Here is an 18,272-nt window from a genome sequence, read left to right on the forward strand (position 1 = left end):
ATGAACCATCAATTTCATTGGAGCCAACTTTCCATCAACAAAAGACAATATCGTTAAGCAAATTTCATAATTATTTCTTGTGCAATATCATCAGCCCATTTTCCTCGATATACGCCGTGACAGAACTCACATGCTAGACTACTCATTAATTATCCAAAATGAGACAAGATTCAAGTAATTAAAAATAATGTGACGTAGAGACACATAAAATATTACATGATGAAGTCCGGTAAATATGTGTATATAACAGGGTGAATAGATCCCCCTTGATGAATATTACACAAGTCATACATATGTCTCTTCCTTTAAGTGGATGCAAAATCAGAGAATCACAAGCCACGAAAACATCATTAGGGTGTCGTAAGCCATTATGTATCTCCTACATAACAGCTACCCATAATACCTAAAACCTCATCACTTCAAATCTTGGTACTAATGTTCTATGCATAGTTCTTGCCTTGGGCTTCCCGTTGTATTGTTAAGGTGGTCAACAAAAATAGATGAAACAATCTGCTCAGCGGAAACCAAGCAAAATTATAGAAACTAATGAGTGAAGCTCTACTCTTGGGGAAGAAGTGCAATCTCAATTTCATGAAGTGTCTTCCCTTTGGTTTCCACCACATTTCGTCTTACAAAAATTACCGCCATGATGCAAAAGGTGGCAAACATAGAGTAAAGCAGTTGGGGACCGAGTTTCTCCAGCAAACGCAAGAAAAGTAGGCCAACAAAGAAATTTATGACCTGTACAAGACCATTTAATCTAATGAGAGAACGATTCCACAAATGCTGAATTTCGACCTCTTTCTAAGCCATTATGAGATCAGATAATGACAACAGTTCCAGTGGTTTGCAAAGAAACAGGGAATTTGAGCAGGCCTCGTTTAATTGATACAACCAAAATGTGTAGAATCAATAAAGAACCGTAGAACATAACCTGCCAAACTGATGCCATTTCATATAATAGAAAATTTCAGAAAAAAATTACCCAATGCACCGACATACAGACTGCCATGGCTTTGGCTCTGATTTGACTAGGAAATATTTCAGGTAGGAGGAGACCTGGGACCGGACCAGCACCAAGAGCAAATGTAAAGACAAACCTGCATGAAAGAAGTATAAAGTATTCATATCACAGCAGTGTCTTCCAAAATGACCCTGCATGCACCCATAGGCTAAAGCGACTGTTCCAAGTGAATTGTAAACTTCATGGAACTGCTAGATCGTGAACAATGAGGACATGAATTGGATGCGGAAGTTTCAATTTATAGTTATTTCATCCTCAATTGTCATTTATACATAGTAAGAGGATGCTCTCACACAGTCGTATTCTACGAATTTGGCTGATGATAATCATACCAAACATTGAGGCAGGGCAACGTGATTTCCCTCACAGCATATTACCGTCTTTAAACTTGTTTACATGAGTTTAACTGGCGTATTTCTTTTTTTAAAATAGAAGATATCCTTAATAATTCTCCCTTGGAAGTTCACAAGTAGAAACACTATTTTAATTCTATTTAGATTTGCATTATAATGCATCTATCGTGATCCATATTAATAAGCATAGTTGCATACTCACAGTAACATGCCCCCAACAGAAAAGTACAGAGTTCCCACGTTCGATACAAGTGAAGTTGCACCTGTGGCTTGAAGCATCATTGCTATTGCCTACACAAGTAAAAAATACAGAACAAACAACTTCCTGATTAATAGCCAACTTCATCTTCTATTCAACTACAATACAAACACCGCAATAAAACAAAAAAAAAAATTGTAATGTTGTGCACTTGCACCAGCTCATACTCCAAACAAGCATCTCTCTCTTCATCACCGCAAACACCAAGTCAGGATTTAAAACAGTGTAAGTACCACATGAGTCCCATATTTTCACGAGGGTGGTCCTTCACATAAACAATAAAACAACTACAAGTAATTTACCATGCCAAAGAAACTCCAGAAAAGTAGAACCTTCCTTCCAAGCTTATCCATCAAACCCATTGAAATGATAGATAGTTCCGGCGGATAAGCATTAGAGAATAGAATAACACCATAATTTAAATCAATATCCTGTCAACCAGAAGATACTGTTACCTGCCAAATTAGCGATTCCTATGCAGACATTTGCAAGGTCTGATGGCACTCCAGCACTTTTAAAAACAGTGGAAGAGAAATAAAACACAGCATTTATACCAGATAGCTGTTGTAAAGCAAATAGGGTTGATCCAATAAAAACAACTGCAAAACGAACTCGTGAATAAAAATAACTTTGGGAAACCTAAGCAAACCAGTATCAAAAGAACAACAATGGCAAGTCTACTCACGACAATCCTATGGACAAATCAGGAAAATACACACCTTTAGAATGACGACCATGTAGCAATTCTGACAGCTTCACAGAATCAGTGTCGTCTCCTCTATCTACCTTTGATAACTCTAACATAGCAAATTTTGCTTCTGATACACCTAGCAGTCTCTCAAACTCAGCTTCTGCTTCAGAAGTTCTTCCTTGCTACATCACAACAAAGAGGAATAATCAAGCATTAAGTGAAGGATAGAAGTCAAATGGATCAAGGGATGAGCACTCAAAATTACGAGTAAGAATGAACTTTTCAAGAACTACAACATCAAATATTAATAGTCCTCCTTATTGTACTGCTGAGTGATAAGAAACCAAAATTATTCCAAACTATGCCTGACAAGGATAAAAAGAGACATGGGCAATGTTAGCCCACTATGTGACACTCGTAAAGTTTTCTACTAAATGGGATAGAGAGGACATGCAAAGAAGAGATAATGTCTGATAGGAAGGAAATAAATATGGAGAATTAGTTAGCATGGTTAACATTGAGACTTCAAGTGTTCAGAACAAATATAGAAACAGTAAGTTATAAATATGAGGAGATATTATCTAAGAGGAAATAATATTAGACTAGGCATTGACCTTGTATAACCAATGTGGACTCTCTGCGCAGAAGACCATAGCTGCAGCGAGTATAACAGCTGGAATGGTAGATACCCAGAAACAAACCCGCCACCTGCGTGAAAAATTTCAGGGTGAATTTTTAAATCCTTAATAAAAATATGTAACATCATGACATGAAGTAAGTTGATATGATACCATCCAGGTATATCTTTGACAGGGATTCCAATAAATAAAGCTCCCATTAGACCAAGGCAGGTTGCAATCTGGATGAAAGCTCCATAGGTTCCCCGCACAAAAGCAGGAGAAACCTGCCATTTAATAGAGTAACCACATAAATAATCAAGTTAACTTTCACCATAGTCAATGAGACAGATGCAACAATTTAGTGATCAACATACCTCTGTCACATACAAAGAGGCAATGGGAGGGCCCAGGCCCAAGCCAGTTCCAACAAACAACCTTCCTACAAGCATGCCAAACAAGTTGTTTGTAGCCGCACTGAAAATGCACAATTTCCAATGAGAAATAGTCCTAAGAATTTGTATTGGAAAACATAAAAGTAAAAAACTTTAATTTGAACAAAGTGAAAGTAGTGAAATAATAGTAAGGAAATTTAAACTTAGGGCGCCCTTAAATCAAAACTAAAGGTCTTCTTGCTGCCCACTCGTAATCTAGAAATTTATAGAAATGGAGATATGTTCTGCTATGTTATTTAATTATTATAGACATCATATGCGTGAAATATATGAAAGAAGGCTTGAGTTCTTTCTTAGAACCAACAAAATAACTTGAAGATACCATAATGGGTAAAGAGCCCATATGGAAACCAAAAGATGGCAATGAGGTGCATTTATGCTATTACATTAGAGGACACAAAATAGAAGTAATAAACCATTCTATGTTTCCATAGTAGTCCACAGATAAACCTAGAGAAAACAATTGAAACCTACAAAGTGGTGGAATAAAGTGCAAAGAAAATTTCCGTTTACCCCATGAGAAAAATAAAATGAAACAAACAATTTGTATATTAATGGGAAATGTAACCTCATAGAAGCACCAATTATCATTGGCATAGCACACAACTGGAAAGTCCTACGCCGTCCCACCCCATCAGCAATCCAACCACTCAGTAGACATCCAATCAAGGCACCACCAAGACATATGCTCACCACCAGACCTTCATTTGAAAGGGGAAAAATCAATTCTATTAATGGGAAATTTACAATAGACAATGAAATTGAGCACAGGTTTTGGAATCTTCATTTTCACCTTCTGCCAATGTATTTCCATGGAAACCAAGATCAACAGAAATGCTCTCAAGTGGTTCATTAACAACTCTGAATATAACACAAAAATATCAAAACTTAAGTCGTCATTGGATTCTAGATTATAAAGCAAACAATCCAAGAGAGTGCAACAAGAAGGAGAAACAAGAAAGTACAAACCCGAGATGGTATCCAAAAAGGAATGAAGAAATGGTCGCCACAAGTACATGAGGTAAGGAAAGCTTCCATGAAGGATTTGAGATTCCCTTATCCAAGCCGTTGTCCAAAATATCTATCAAGCATTAAATTAGCATAGTTAATAACCACCACGATCGAAGACCTAACAGAATTTTCAGAATATCACAAACCCAAGCCATCTTTTCTACTGCCATTTTCATAATCGCTTCCAATTGAAATTGTCTATCGTCAATAAGAGAGACAATTGCAACAGCATAGCTATTGTTTATATCAAGATTACATGAAGTGCCAATTCTTCTGAATAATGAAATCTTCAAATGATTACGCTAGAAAGATGGCAATGGTTTTTTACCTTTTAAGTCAGGTATTCCACAACGGAATGGAATTAATAGATGCCAGATAAATAAAAAAAAAAAAACGGAAATACATACTCCATTTTGAATAAAGGGTGCATACCTAAGTTTTCTTCCACATCATCCACGGTTGAATAATCTCTGCTGGAAGGAGCACGCTTGTACATGGAAGAATTTTCACGAAGATGCCCCACCCACATTAGCATATATTTTACCTGTCTGCTTCCTGAACAATCATAGCTCAAAAGTTAGAACGTAACACTTTTAAACATCTGTATTCAAAATAGTCGTCAACTAATACATCACATGAAAAATCAGCAAAGAAAAATAAAAATATAAGCCAAGCTTAAGTTGAAGTTCAAGCATGTTCTGCATTCGTAATTGAATATTAATAAATAAATAAATAAAACTATAGCTGCAGCTGGAAATGCTTGGAAAAGTTTCAACCACCCACAACATAAATTCACCAACAATACATATATTGCAACTCAACTTCATGGACAGATTCAAACATCATCTATCATCGTTAAAACTCACAAACCACACTATCAGCAATCTATCTCTACCGAACTCATTCACATAAAAATTACCTAAAACAAGCAAGATTAACGCTAGATGTACAATTTATCTGCAAATAATCCGGTTCAACTCTATTTACTTCTTCATCCGTACACTTAACCTCAAATATACATAATCGCTATTTGAGATATGTATTCTGCAGAGAACAAGGAATAATTTGAAGATCCTAAGCAGAAAACGAGTTCCCCTGTTTTTCTCCGAAACAAATAAAAAGGAAACAGAACAAGGTTTACGATAATTTATTATGAAAAAATAACGTAAAAACGAGATCAAACGAAAAGAAAAAAGTGAATAAAATGCAGAGAGAGAAAAAAAAAACACAAAACTAAACCTGAGCTGAAAAGGAGAAGGATGAAGTGAATACGCAGCAATCCGATGAGCGATCCTCCGTTCAGAAGGAGGAGTGAAGGAGAATCTGAGAGATGGTGTTAGCGTTGGGAAGAGCGAAATAAATAGTTACGGTGGTGAAAGAGAAACGGTTACCAACCGCAAAACGAAAGCGATGTCGCTAACATGCGCGGGGTCGGTGGAGGTTCGCGAAGGAAACAGAGGGGAACAGAAGGAATCCAATCGATTGTTGTTTTCTTCGTGGGACGAAAAAGAAAGGAAGAAAATTAACAGTACAGTGAAACACTTCTGATCAAATTATAATTACCGATTAAGAAGAGCTTAATGGTTAAGCTTGAAAGATTTTACATTTTTTATTATAAGATTTGTTTTGACGGTGCAGAATATACAAGTGAATTTTCGACACGTGTTTAGTTAGGTTTAAACTCATTTTATGGAGAAAAATGGAGTAATTAAGTGTAGGTAGGGCTAGGATGATGACAAGTGTCCATGTATTGCTTTTGGTTGTTTCTTAAATCATAAATAAAGTGTCAGAGTGAAGGGACCACCTCTGGGACTAATGGTCTAGATTTTGTCTTCTACTTACCCGTGCACCAATTCCAATATCACATCATGATGTTTAAGTTAGAGTCATCAACATGTTTAAGTTAGATTAATTAAATATATTTCGAAAAAATATATTGAATTAATCTTATTAAAATGAATTAATTTTAATATATATATATATATATATATTATAATTAATTAGTTTCACATCTTAATTGATTACACGTAATTTCTTCGAACACCTCTATTCTTAAGTGAAGAAGAAAATCATGTGAATTTCACCTCGTTTTTCATGTTTATATATTTTTTACTTTTGCATTTCTTTTTGTCTATTTTACTTGTCATTTGTTCATTTCGGTAGTTAGAATAAGGAAGAAGAATTCTTTTTGCACCCCCATTTTTATATTTTATTCTTAAAAAATAAGTTCTAGACTGTGTAATTTAGATTTTTATTTGTATAATCTTTTTTAATTACACAATTTGTTTTATTTTCAGACGGTGTAATTTAAAAAATTATTTTAACTTTTAGAGTTTGTAATTAAAAAATTATATTTGACTTTTAGATTGTATAATAAAAAAAATTACTTTCAAAATGTAAAATCCAAAAGCTCTGTTTTGCGTGAAAAAATGTTTACAGGTCAGACAATATCTGGAAATTATTATTTACTTTCGAATTGTAATCCATAGTTTTTTTTACTTCTAAATTCCACAATTCGAAAATAATTTTTTAGGTGAAAACGTTTATATATTCTATAATTCAGCATTCAAATTTTTCATAAGAAAACCTTTTAGATTGTCAATTCAATAATATATTTTAAAATAAATAATCTAAAATTCATTTTTTTACTTTTAAATAATACAGCCTAAAAGTTTTTTTCTTAATGACTTTCAATAACAAAACCTGAAAATAAAAAAGTAATTTTCAAATTAAATAATCCAGAATTTTTTTTCTCTTTCAGTTGATTTATGACACATCACATAAACAATAGTAACTACAACGCAAGAAAGCGACACTGGTGGCAAGGAATGAAAGGAGAAAGGGGCAGTTTGGTCTTTAAGCCAATCCCATAGGGTGCATGTGGGGTGTAGAAAGAAATGACTGTGCATGATGAATACATGGGTGCAAATAGAAATTCAAATCAGTTCAAATCTACCTTTTACAAAGAGATTCTTGTTTCTTGATTAACAAATTAATAATCTATTTGTAAAATATAATATTAAGATTAGTGAATACCTATTTAGTAATTCATGAATACCAAAGATGAATAAAGTAAATTTTAAACTTTAAAAATGTTAAAAAGAGTTTATTACATAGAAAGGACCGTATTTTACTATTTAAATATGATGCTCTTACAATTTACTAACTTTTTTTTTGAATGTTGAATTAAATTCATAAATAAATAAAAAATATTTTTATTTTTATTTTAATAATAAATTAAACTTAAAAAATTTTACCCTTGAAAAAAAAAAGTTGCAAAATAAATTTAGAAAAAAACCGGTTTTGTGTGATTTCAATTGAAAATATAGTAAAAGCCAATGGTTAATTATTGCATCTAATGAATCTAGGGTTTATATGCTGAGAAGAAACAGATAGATCATAATCGGAACAAAAGCTGTAATAACTTTCTTTGCACTCTGCAGAGTTATCATAATGGCTTCTTCCAGGGACAAGGAGCAAGCGCCGCCGCATCACCACCAGCCTCTGTTGAGCAGCCTCGTCGTCCGCCCTTCCCACAACGAGGCCGCCGCCGGTGGTCGGGCCGCTGATTTCGAGCCAGGCGAACTCCACCGCGATCATCCTCCTCCCTATTCTCGCTCCGATCGATATCCCGACGAACCTGGTTTGTTTCGTCTCTCGTCTCTATTGCCTAATGATGATGGTGATTGAGTTAGGTTTTTAACATTTTCTTTTCGGAATATCAATTGGGGAACTGGCTTTGTTGGTTTATGTGCCTTACTGCTGTTGAATTGGTATGTGAAAAAAAAAATAGGAATGTGGTACTGTGTAAAATGGAGTAATGATTGAAAGGGATGATAATTTGGTGAGTTTGTGATTTGTTTGGTTTTGTTGTTTCATTGAACTATATACATCTTTTTCAACTCAGCAGAAGGGCGATGCGTGATGCATGTATCCAATCCCACAAGTGGAACAGGGCTTTGTTGTTGTGTATATATTGTTTTCCATTTTTCTTGAATCTGAAAGACTAAATTTTGTGTATTGATGTACATATTAGGCATTCACATATTGGGATCCGATTTGGTTATTAAGTTGACTGTCGATAACACCGATAATCTAGTCATTTGTTCATTGATAACAACAAAATGTGAGGATAATCGAAAATGTTTTTTTCTGGTTGTAGTTGTAAGTTTTGAAATGCATGTTTAGTATAATTGAATTTGGAGAAAGCTTGATTTCTGAGAGAAATTTTGGAAAATAAGCAATTTTTCTCGGAATTAACCCCGACCCTCGGTAGTGAAGTTTATTTGGTGAAAGCTTAATTTTTGTTGAATTAGTTACTTGAATTTGTTATATTTATTTTTTTGGGGGTTTGGTGAGTTGAAAACATTCATTTCGTGTTTTCTTTCTCTTTTGTTGCTTTTCACCGACTGTATCTATACAGATGTGGGTTTTTTCTTTCACATCTTGCTGTGTATTCGTTGTGTACTTGCCCACATATGGCTCTCCTATCGATTATGGAGTGTCTACTGTGAATAAACTTTGCATTTATGTGTTACAGCTCTGATGTTGCGTTCAAGATCTTGGGCCTTCAGGAAGGCTTGTTACCATGAACTCCGCTTTGGATCATGTTCTGAGATTTTTATAATATAAAAGGGTTAATAAGTGGGTTGGATGATGGAAATAGTCCATTCTACACATACTTGTTGGGGATTTTGCAGCAGAGAATATGTTGCATGGGTTCTCATTTGCCTAGTTGAGTCACGGTCATGTGTTTGGTTTGGGATATCTGTCAAAGTTAATACTGAGTTTAAAGCAATCTGAGATACAATTTGAAGTTATTGACATACAAGGTACTGTGTGGGCGATGTACTAGAACATCAATATGGTTACAGGATTGCTAGGGGGCTGAAACTGACATTGTTTTTGGTGAATAGCTTATGGTTATAACCTATCTTGGCTGGTATATCTAGGCTCTGCCGCAAGATGTGTTTATGGGCAAGTGAATTTCTAATTTGATATTCTTGGGGAAGCTGACCTGACGTTTTGGAATGATAACTTCCTAGTGTTATTGGTTATATTTGGTTTGTGTTATTGGACTCCTGGTTATTCCATTTCCAGATATTGGGTTACTTCTGGAATAATCGTTGCAATGATAGTTTTTTTTTTGCTGCTGGTTGTATTCTAGTTTCTATGGGTTTTTCTTCTTTGGTTGGTTGCTTAGGGATAATTCCGATGGTTCTTTGTTGACCACATGGAAGGCTGCTTTCCAGAATAGCAATATTTCACAAGTGAAGTTTAGGAACATCTGTTATCAAGCTGTTGTATAGCTTCTGTAGGAGAGCAAAACTGCCTATTACAAATTGGTTTTGGAAAACTGCCTATTACTGTGTGCAAAATATTCAGTTATTTCTAGGTTCTGCCACAAGATGTGTTTGTGGGTGGGTGGATTGCTTATTTGCTGCGTTTACTGGAGCTGACCTGACATCTCAGAAAGGCAATGTTTACTGATGATACTTCATAGTATTATCTATTATATTTGGTTATTTTTCTATTGAACTCCTGGTTCTTTCAATTCCAGGTACTGGGTTACTTTTGGAATAGTCCTTGCAATGATTGTTTTCGCTGGTGATTGTCATTTTAGTTTCTATGGATTTTTCTTCGTTGAGTGGTTAATTAGGGATGATTCAGAATTGTCTTTATTCACAACATGGAAGGCTTCTTTCCAGTGTAGCAATTCCACATTTGAAGTTTAAGAACTTCTGTGATCTCACGGTTGCATAGCTTCTGCTGAATCCTTATTATTTTTTTTTTTTCATGTTGATCCATTGATTGAGGACACCAACATGGTGCAGAAAAGGGATGCATATCCTCTTAGGAATACACTTTTTGTCCAATATATTTCTCCTGTTGTTTTGAAGTTAACTGGGGGCGTATAATATCCCGGAAAAAAGGGGCATTGGTTGGCATCATTGTTGATGACTTCAATGGGGTTTATCTGCCTGAACCATTCCTCTGTACGATGTTCTGCAAACTGGTCAACTATATTGCTCAAATCTACTTTTTGGCTGACTGGCATAGCATACTAATAGAAATGGTTCCAGAACGAGTCCAGCAAGTGGTTGATTGGAGCAAGGCATTGAAATTTGGGATTATTCACACACTGGTGGTGTTTGCTGGTGGTTATATCCTTGTGATATACACTTTGACTGTGCTCCTGAGTTTAGCATAGCATACTAATAGAAATGGTTCCAGAACGAGTCCAGCAAGTGGTTGATTGGAGCAAGGCATTGAAATTTGGGATTATTCACACACTGGTGGTGTTTGTTGGTGGTTGTATCCTTGTGGTATACACTTTGATTGTGCTCCTGAGTTTAGTAACTTTCCAAAGGGTGAAATGACGATGGTCCAATTTTTATCTTGATTCATTTGGATTAGTTTTATTAGGGTTAGTTCATGTCTGTAACCAGGTTTTAAACTGGGCTCATACATACTGCAGTGCCTAGGTTGTTGCTCTGAAATTTGAATTTGGATTTGATATTTCAGATTGTTAGGTTCCATGATTTGTTCATTTAACTGTATTTTGGTAGCATTCGGAGATGGAAAGAATTGGTGTCAACCATACAAAGGAAGTAACTTAGTGGAAAATTTTGCTCATAGAACTTGTTTGCTTTAGGGTAATATGGATCTGGTTTTTGGGACGTGACATCGAAGGTGTTATGATCTAAACTTCCTGCGCTCTTCACACTTTTTAATTTTCATATCTATGAGGAGGAGGAGGAGCCCTGTGTGGTGATAGCCTTCCCCTTTGGAATTTCAAACTGATTATATGACAGTTGCATGATCACACAATATTATTGGATTCTACTGTAGATTGCAATGCTGAATTTTCCCACACTTCCTGTAAGTCACTTATCTCAAACTTTGCTGTCTTTGTTTTCCCAGGATATAGAATTCGTGCAGGTTCCTCCTCTCCAGTTCACCGAAGAGATGCAGATCACCGTTTTGGTTCTGATTATAATTACCTATCACGAAGCCGTGGATACGGTGGTGGGAGAGATCCAGGAAGATATAGAGACCCTTCACCTCCTTTTGGTCGAGGTAGGGTAGCTGGCAGGCCAATGGGTAGAGCTTTTGATGGCCATGGCTTTGTTTCTGGACTTGCTAGAGGGGAAAGCAACGGTAGAAATAATCCCAATGTGCGTCCTAGAGAGGGAGATTGGTTTTGTCCCGATCCCTTGTAAGTTCACAACTCTTTCTGAATTTTGATTGTGATCAGATTTTCATGATTGGAATTACTTCTTATCATGAGTAGTCAATCCAAAGTTATAAAATTTAGAATTCTGGGTTGCTAAATATCCAAATAGCTAGTCATTTTGTGAAGACTGGAGATAATTTCTTCTATTTTGCAGGTGTGGTAATCTTAACTTTGCGAGGCGTGACCATTGTAACAGCTGTAATAGATCTCGCAATGCCCCTGCTAGAAGTCCCCGAAGGGCTTATCCTGCACCTCCACCACTTCACGCTCCTCCTAGAAGATATCCTGGACCTCCCATCGACCGTTCTCCTGAAAGGACTTTGAATGGCTATAGATCTCCTCCTCGTGGGCTGGCAAGGGATGGCCCTAGGGAGTATGGATCTGCTGCTCTGCCACCCCTCAGGCAAGAAAACAGGTTTCCAGACCCACACGTCCGTAGAGAGCGAATGGATTACATAGAAGATGCCTACAGGGGGAGAAATAAGTTTGATAGAGCACCTCCACTGGAGTGGGATAACAGAGACCGTGGAAGAGATGGCTTCCCTGATGAAAGGAAAGGATTTGAAAGGAGGCCACTGTCACCCCCTGCACCTCTTTTGCCTTCCCTTCCTCACCATCGCAATGGCCGGTGGGCTCGTGATGTGAGAGAGAGAAGCCGTTCTCCAATAAGAGGTGGCCTACCACCTAAAGATTATCGTCGAGATACATTTGTCAGCCGTGGAAGAGATGATAGGCGTGGTATGGGACGAGATAGAATTGGAGGAATGTATTAGTTGCGGGTGTTTATGTACTTTGTGATGTACCTAATATTAGCTTCATTAGATGTGGAGATGAAGAATTTGAGAGATTAGTTCCTGGATCTTCTGAATATTTTTGAGTTTATGGGTTTGTTTGATTCTCCTTGATCTTTTGCCTCAGATTTGTCACTGTTTGAAAGTGGTGAGTACATGTTTTTTTGACTCCAAATTTTGGGTGAGAATATTTACTTCGTTTTTTATTCTTTCGCCCTTCTAGATGTGCTTGGGCTACAATGTTAAACAAAGCAGTTGGTGACTGTTTGTGTTTGCCAATGTGAAATAGATGTGCTTGGAAATATGTTAGAATGACGATTAACATAATAATTGTATTCTCTTACTTCACTATCAAGGAAAGAGTGTTGGATTGAGTTGGAAACTGACATTCTTGTACACTGACTTTGATATCCATTCATGGAAAATTCAGTTTCTGTAAACATGCTGCTTCTTTCAACAACCAAATTCTGTTATTGAAGGCTATGGAGATTGATTGGTAACAGTCAAAATTGGTATTAACTGGATCATGACATATGCAATTGTCAGGTGTATTAAGAAAAAATCTATATATAAATGCTTTGCTGTGCTTGTCTTCTCTCTTTTTCGGGAACAGTGTTTAATGGTGGTTATTCCACCGTCTGAACGGAACCGAAGGTGTTAATTCTTCCATTCTATTCACACTACACTGACATAAGATGGTAAATTTCAATAGTAATGTTCTCTTTTAACAATTTGAATTCCTCTCCCGTTCATGGTTTCAGATTACCAAATTCACAAGACAATTTTAGAAAACGTAATCCGAAATGATATAACCTTCGACAGATAATTTTAAAAAATTTCAGAAAGTTCATATATATTGATTTAAATATATTCTAATTTCAATTTTTTATTTTATTCTTCAAATATTTTACTTAACTAGCACAATTTAAGTTTATTTTAATTCGTACTAAATACAAAAATTAATAGTTATTTTAATTTTAACTTTTTTGTATAATTTCCCTTAATTTCATGACTAGGTTAGTTTACTCTTAATTCTTCTACATGCCAATCATGTCCTCTTGTTTTCTTTTTTGAAAATCAGAAGAAATAAATATGACCTAATGGCAGATATAACAAAACAAAAAGTAGTGGGAAGAAGGGAAAAGAGATTATACTATTACAATAAACTAATTTCAAATCTCATGTTCCCCAAAATTGCACCACCAAAGCTTTCTATAATATAAACTATAGTATTTCTTTCACCCTATTACTTGTTTCACACCAAATATAAACCCAGCACAAGAATTGAAAAGGCACACAAGAAACTGATTACAGCTACACCAAAACCACTCAATTGTATGTGCATGCATTCTCTTTAAGTTTGATGGGTCCATTGTTGTGTGAATCAATAGCCACTGAGCAAGACACATGCCTTCTATGTTTGGACCTCACCAACTTCCCAACAACATTCCCTATTGATCTAACTTCAAAGACAAGAGTCACAGGTACTTTTCCATTATCCACCAAACCAGTTAAACTTGCACCAGCACCATACAGAGGAACCTTGCTTCCTTGCAGATTCACAGACACATTCCGTGTACCCTTTCTTGGTAGATATTGCTTCTTCAGCTGCAGCAATGTGTATGCAAACATGGAATTTAACAGTTAAGACTGGTGCTCATTATCAACATTAGAAGCAGAACAATAGCATTACTCTAAAACCAAACCTTCTAAACCAAAGAGTAGTAACCAGTTTTTGATACTGAAGGGTGTTTTCTTACCTCACCAGATGCAACTCTGATCTCTGAATACATGAGATTAACTTCCTTAGAGCTGACATGAATGCCGAAAAAAGTTGCAGGGTTATGAACTTTCATTCTCGCTGAGCAATTTACTGTCAGCATCTTGCTTGGTACTCCTGTCATGTCTGCTCCTTCTCCGAAGTAGAAGTTGTGTACTGTCAAACTCTGCAAAGAAATAATAGGTTTCGTTGAATCCAAAGTTCATGAATAACTTACATATATGGATAAATGAAGATCAAAAGTTTTAACAAGGCACTTATTGTGAGTATGTGGTACAAGCAATTCTAAATTAGCAGGAAAAATTAAAAAAAAAATGAATAAACAAAGAATCATAAGTAGGCAGAAGCTGCATAATCTTGAACTCAATCAATGTCCTTCTGTAAATATAATTCTCATGATCTCAACTTCTACTCTATCTTCTCTTCTCTCCAATGCCTATTTTTCTTAAAAAAAAAAAATGTGTTGTGTTAGAGTAATACCTTTACAAGTGTGCAATAAACAAGTGAACATCACTGAAACTAGATGATTGCATAAAACCTATACACAAAATTTCTTTCACATCTCCAGAATTCCAGTAAAAACTGCAGTGATTTTTTGTCCCAAACAATCCTTGCTATGCTATGAGACTATGACTTTAACCATTAAGTATATGTTTTATTAGGAAGCTAATACAAATAAACAAATTTCGTTTATTTTTCTTATTTCTCCCCTGAATGTACTTTTCTCCTAACAGATCACTAGTCTCAGTTTCACAAATCAAACCACATGAGTGCTCCATTCAATGTTCTTTCTTGTCTCACACATCATCCTAAATCCATATCTATCTTTTTTTTCATGTCTTCCTTCAAAAATAGTTCTGTTTAAAAGCATAACACACATGAACATTATTATCTCTTAATAAATAATTAGTTTATCATGTTACAAGAGACTAATCCTTCTGTTAGAAGTCAACCCCCTTTGGTCCCAAACCTGCTGCAAAATACATACAGTAATCGATTCCTTCTAACTACATCACACAAACACTAAAAGATTATTATAAACTATAAACTATAATACACACTTCAAAGTCAACCATGCATTTATTTACAGAATTTAAAATTAAACTAAAGCAAGTGGCAATATTCTTGAATATAAAAAAACAGCATCAACCATGGTATGCTGTACCTTAACACTGACACGAACTTTGAAAGGTCTGGCGGCCATAGCAATGATGAAACAAAAAAGAGCGAAAATCAAGGCAAATCCAACAACCCCGACGAAGATCTGAGTCCTCCTAGACAACCCTTCTCTCTCCCCATAATACCCTTCCTCTTCCTCAATCACCTTGCCCTCCGGCCACCCTTTCTCGCCGCCACGTTTGCGGTTCGCTTTCTTCCCCCACGTGGCAATGTTCAAGGATCCCGACACCCTGCTCGAGGAGGACGCCCTGGAGTGGTGGCCGAAGGAGTGGTGCGAGGGCGAGTCCGCCGGGCTGTTGAACGCCGGCGTCGCGTGCATCGTTGAGGACTTGTCGCCGTCGTGAGAGTCCCGCGACGGACTCTGCACGTAGTACACCGCGCGCTTCGGCGACGACGACGTGTCCATGCTGGTGACATCGGAATCGGTCTTCGCGTGCATCATGGTGGTGCACTGAGAAAATGACCCAGATGAAAATCCTGCACCAAGATGAGAACTTTAACCGTGCCCCGATGAGGGAATCGGAAATTGTTGAGAGAAAAGGTGGTGGGTAGGGAAGAAAGTGATGGATTGAATGTTGCAGAGAAAAAAGGTGAAGAATTGGGATGATGGGGAAAGTGAGAGAGAACACATAAGAAGAGGGTTTAGTGAGTGAGACAGAACAGAGTGATTGATAATGAATCATTCACAGCTGTTGGTTTAAGGATGTTTGTGCAGTTTGGTGTGTGTCGTGTGGGATACAGATACAGTATTTAGAGAAAGAATATGAAAACTGAATACGACGCCGCCTAGTGCTTTTCAGATACACCATTCCAGTGTAGTACTGCCACTGCAGTTTCTCTCTTTTTGTTCTTTTTCATTCCCTCAATTTTTAAGAATAGTAAAAGTATACACACACCGAGTGATTGATTTAATAGTTTTAATAAATTAAAAAAAAATTGATAAAATAATAATTTATTTATTATTAATATTGATAATTTTTTTATTACTATTGTTATTTTATGGTTTAGATACTTTTTTCGTCCTCATTTTAACATAATGTTTACAATGGTCCGTTAACGAATGTTTAAAATGATCTTCATTTTCACAATTCGTATTTTATTTGGTCCTTTTCTGTGACGTCGTTTAAGTCAGTAATAGAGCACTGTATAGGAGACATTGTTTGTATTACGTTGCATTGGGGTGTGTTACGTGTACTGTACATATGGTTCCGTTACTGATTTAAACGGCGTCACAGAAAATGACCAAATAAAATACGAATTGCGAAAATGGAGACCATTTTAAACATTCGGTAAAAATGATGACCATTTAAAACATTCTGTCAAAACGAGGATCATCAGCAACAAACATTACATAGATGAGGACGAAAAAGGTATTTAAGCCTTATTTTATTATAAAAATATAACAAAACCTAATTATATAAAAATAATATATATATATATATTTATATTACATAATACTTTTCTAATAATATAATTAAAATTATAAATTATTTGCAATGAAATGAAGTATATATATATATATATATATATATATATATATATATTGTATGTTATTCATTTTCAACAAATTTTCACATCTTAGAGAATAAAGTTTTGCATTGATTTTTGTGCCCTTTTCATTGATTTTCACACTTTCAACTTAAATATGTCTCATGAGTATCCATCTGTGAAAACAAATATGACTTTAATGATTGGAAATGTGTTTATAGAATGTAAAACTTGTGTCTTTTACCAACCGTATGATGAAACAATTAATCACCTTTTCTTTAGCTGTTAGACAACTGATCATATATTAAACATGTGTAACTTATGGTCAAAGGTTTGTTTAATATACCACAAGGTTTGCTTAGTATACCACAAGAGCGTGGATTCATTTTCAACGCTTAGACTTTGTTCGCTTTGATAAATGAATTTGTGTGAAAGGAAGAAGATGGATTTGAGTAGATTTGAGTAGATTTGAGAATAAATGTATGTTATTTTTTTTTAAAGAATTTAGATATGATTGTAAATCAATTTAAAAATAAAGTTAAAAAGAATTTGAGTGATTTGCTTGATGTGATTGATAAAAAAATGTTTTAATATAGAAAAAAGAGAGATTACTAAGTAATAAGTAGTATAAATTAATATTTGTATGAGTTATTATTATTTTTTAAATTTTTATTTAATACTACAAATAAAGTTACTGAAATTCAAACAACGGATAAGTTTCATATTTCTTCGGATCAGTTCCAAGCTTCAACGATGCACTGAAATAAGAATGTGAGATCAATTCTAGGCCAACCGGAATCAATCCATGACAACATGGGATCAGATCCAAATAACCATGTTGAAGTGGATTGGCACTGTACCGTGAAGAAATTACCATGCACAATGGCTGTAAAAGGGTCATTTGTTGCAACAATCTTTCAAATTCATCCTAGACGCGCAAGATAAAAAAAGCATTTATCCTCAAAATCACTGTAACCACTCGAATAGAACATCTTTCAAAAAATCCTCAAAAGCGAACAGGCCTTAGGTTTGAGTAATGAACATTTTTAAATTAGATGGAGCTACATGAATAACATAATTTTTTAAAAATTTTAAGTAGATTTAGAGGAAGTGTTTATCTTAGTATAAATTAAAGCTTGGACTTAAATCAAAAATAAACACTGAGAAATTATGATACACTAATAATTTGAGTTATGTATCCCTTTATAATATTTTTATGATGATTAATTTATGATTTTTATTTGATAACTTTAATATATATAATTTGAATTTGAATTTATACAATAAATAATTATATATTTATTATATTTTTAAGAATTATTTTATTATTTTAATGTATATATAACATATAATATTTTATTATTTTTAAAATAAATGTATCGGATAT

At 35.1% G+C, this 18,272-nt stretch overlaps 3 protein-coding genes across 5 annotated transcripts; 1 reads left to right on the top strand and 2 right to left on the bottom strand.

Moving 5' to 3' along the window:
- Nucleotides 1-175: 175 nt before the first annotated feature.
- Nucleotides 176-5,953, bottom strand: LOC114181722 (Major facilitator superfamily protein). 3 transcript variants are annotated; one of them, XM_085672441.1, is made up of 15 exons: nt 5,806-5,945; nt 5,650-5,733; nt 4,843-4,965; nt 4,369-4,480; nt 4,193-4,260; nt 3,968-4,100; nt 3,322-3,421; nt 3,119-3,231; nt 2,942-3,035; nt 2,356-2,509; nt 2,091-2,235; nt 1,939-2,011; nt 1,580-1,668; nt 986-1,100; nt 176-741 (listed from the first exon to the last, which is right to left on the bottom strand). In XM_085672441.1, exons 1-15 carry the CDS (start codon nt 5,831-5,833, stop codon nt 559-561), a joined length of 1,614 nt encoding a protein of 537 aa, XP_085528567.1. In that variant the 5' UTR covers nt 5,834-5,945; the 3' UTR covers nt 176-558. The 3 variants fall into 3 exon arrangements, 2 of the variants coding, with proteins under 2 accessions (XP_085528567.1, XP_085528568.1); XR_003603906.2 differs by lacking the exon at nt 1,939-2,011 and having other exon boundaries at nt 2,092-2,235; nt 5,806-5,951; XM_085672442.1 differs by lacking the exons at nt 176-741; nt 1,939-2,011 and having other exon boundaries at nt 981-1,100; nt 2,092-2,235; nt 5,806-5,953.
- Nucleotides 5,954-7,786: 1,833 nt separating this feature from the next.
- Nucleotides 7,787-12,613, top strand: LOC114181723 (RNA-binding protein-like protein). The gene is made up of 3 exons (XM_028068258.2): nt 7,787-8,053; nt 11,335-11,629; nt 11,802-12,613. Exons 1-3 carry the CDS (start codon nt 7,864-7,866, stop codon nt 12,418-12,420), a joined length of 1,104 nt encoding a protein of 367 aa, XP_027924059.1. The 5' UTR covers nt 7,787-7,863; the 3' UTR covers nt 12,421-12,613.
- A 953-nt stretch (nt 12,614-13,566) lies between these two features.
- Nucleotides 13,567-16,204, bottom strand: LOC114180284 (uncharacterized). The gene is made up of 3 exons (XM_028066574.2): nt 15,384-16,204; nt 14,199-14,384; nt 13,567-14,046 (listed from the first exon to the last, which is right to left on the bottom strand). Exons 1-3 carry the CDS (start codon nt 15,837-15,839, stop codon nt 13,768-13,770), a joined length of 921 nt encoding a protein of 306 aa, XP_027922375.2. The 5' UTR covers nt 15,840-16,204; the 3' UTR covers nt 13,567-13,767.
- Nucleotides 16,205-18,272: the final 2,068 nt, after the last annotated feature.

The sequence above is a fragment of the Vigna unguiculata genome, chromosome 4 (genome assembly GCF_037176805.1).
Source record: "Vigna unguiculata cultivar grain cowpea cultivar isolate G323 ecotype 2 chromosome 4, ASM3717680v1, whole genome shotgun sequence".
Lineage (NCBI taxonomy): Eukaryota > Viridiplantae > Streptophyta > Magnoliopsida > Fabales > Fabaceae > Vigna > Vigna unguiculata.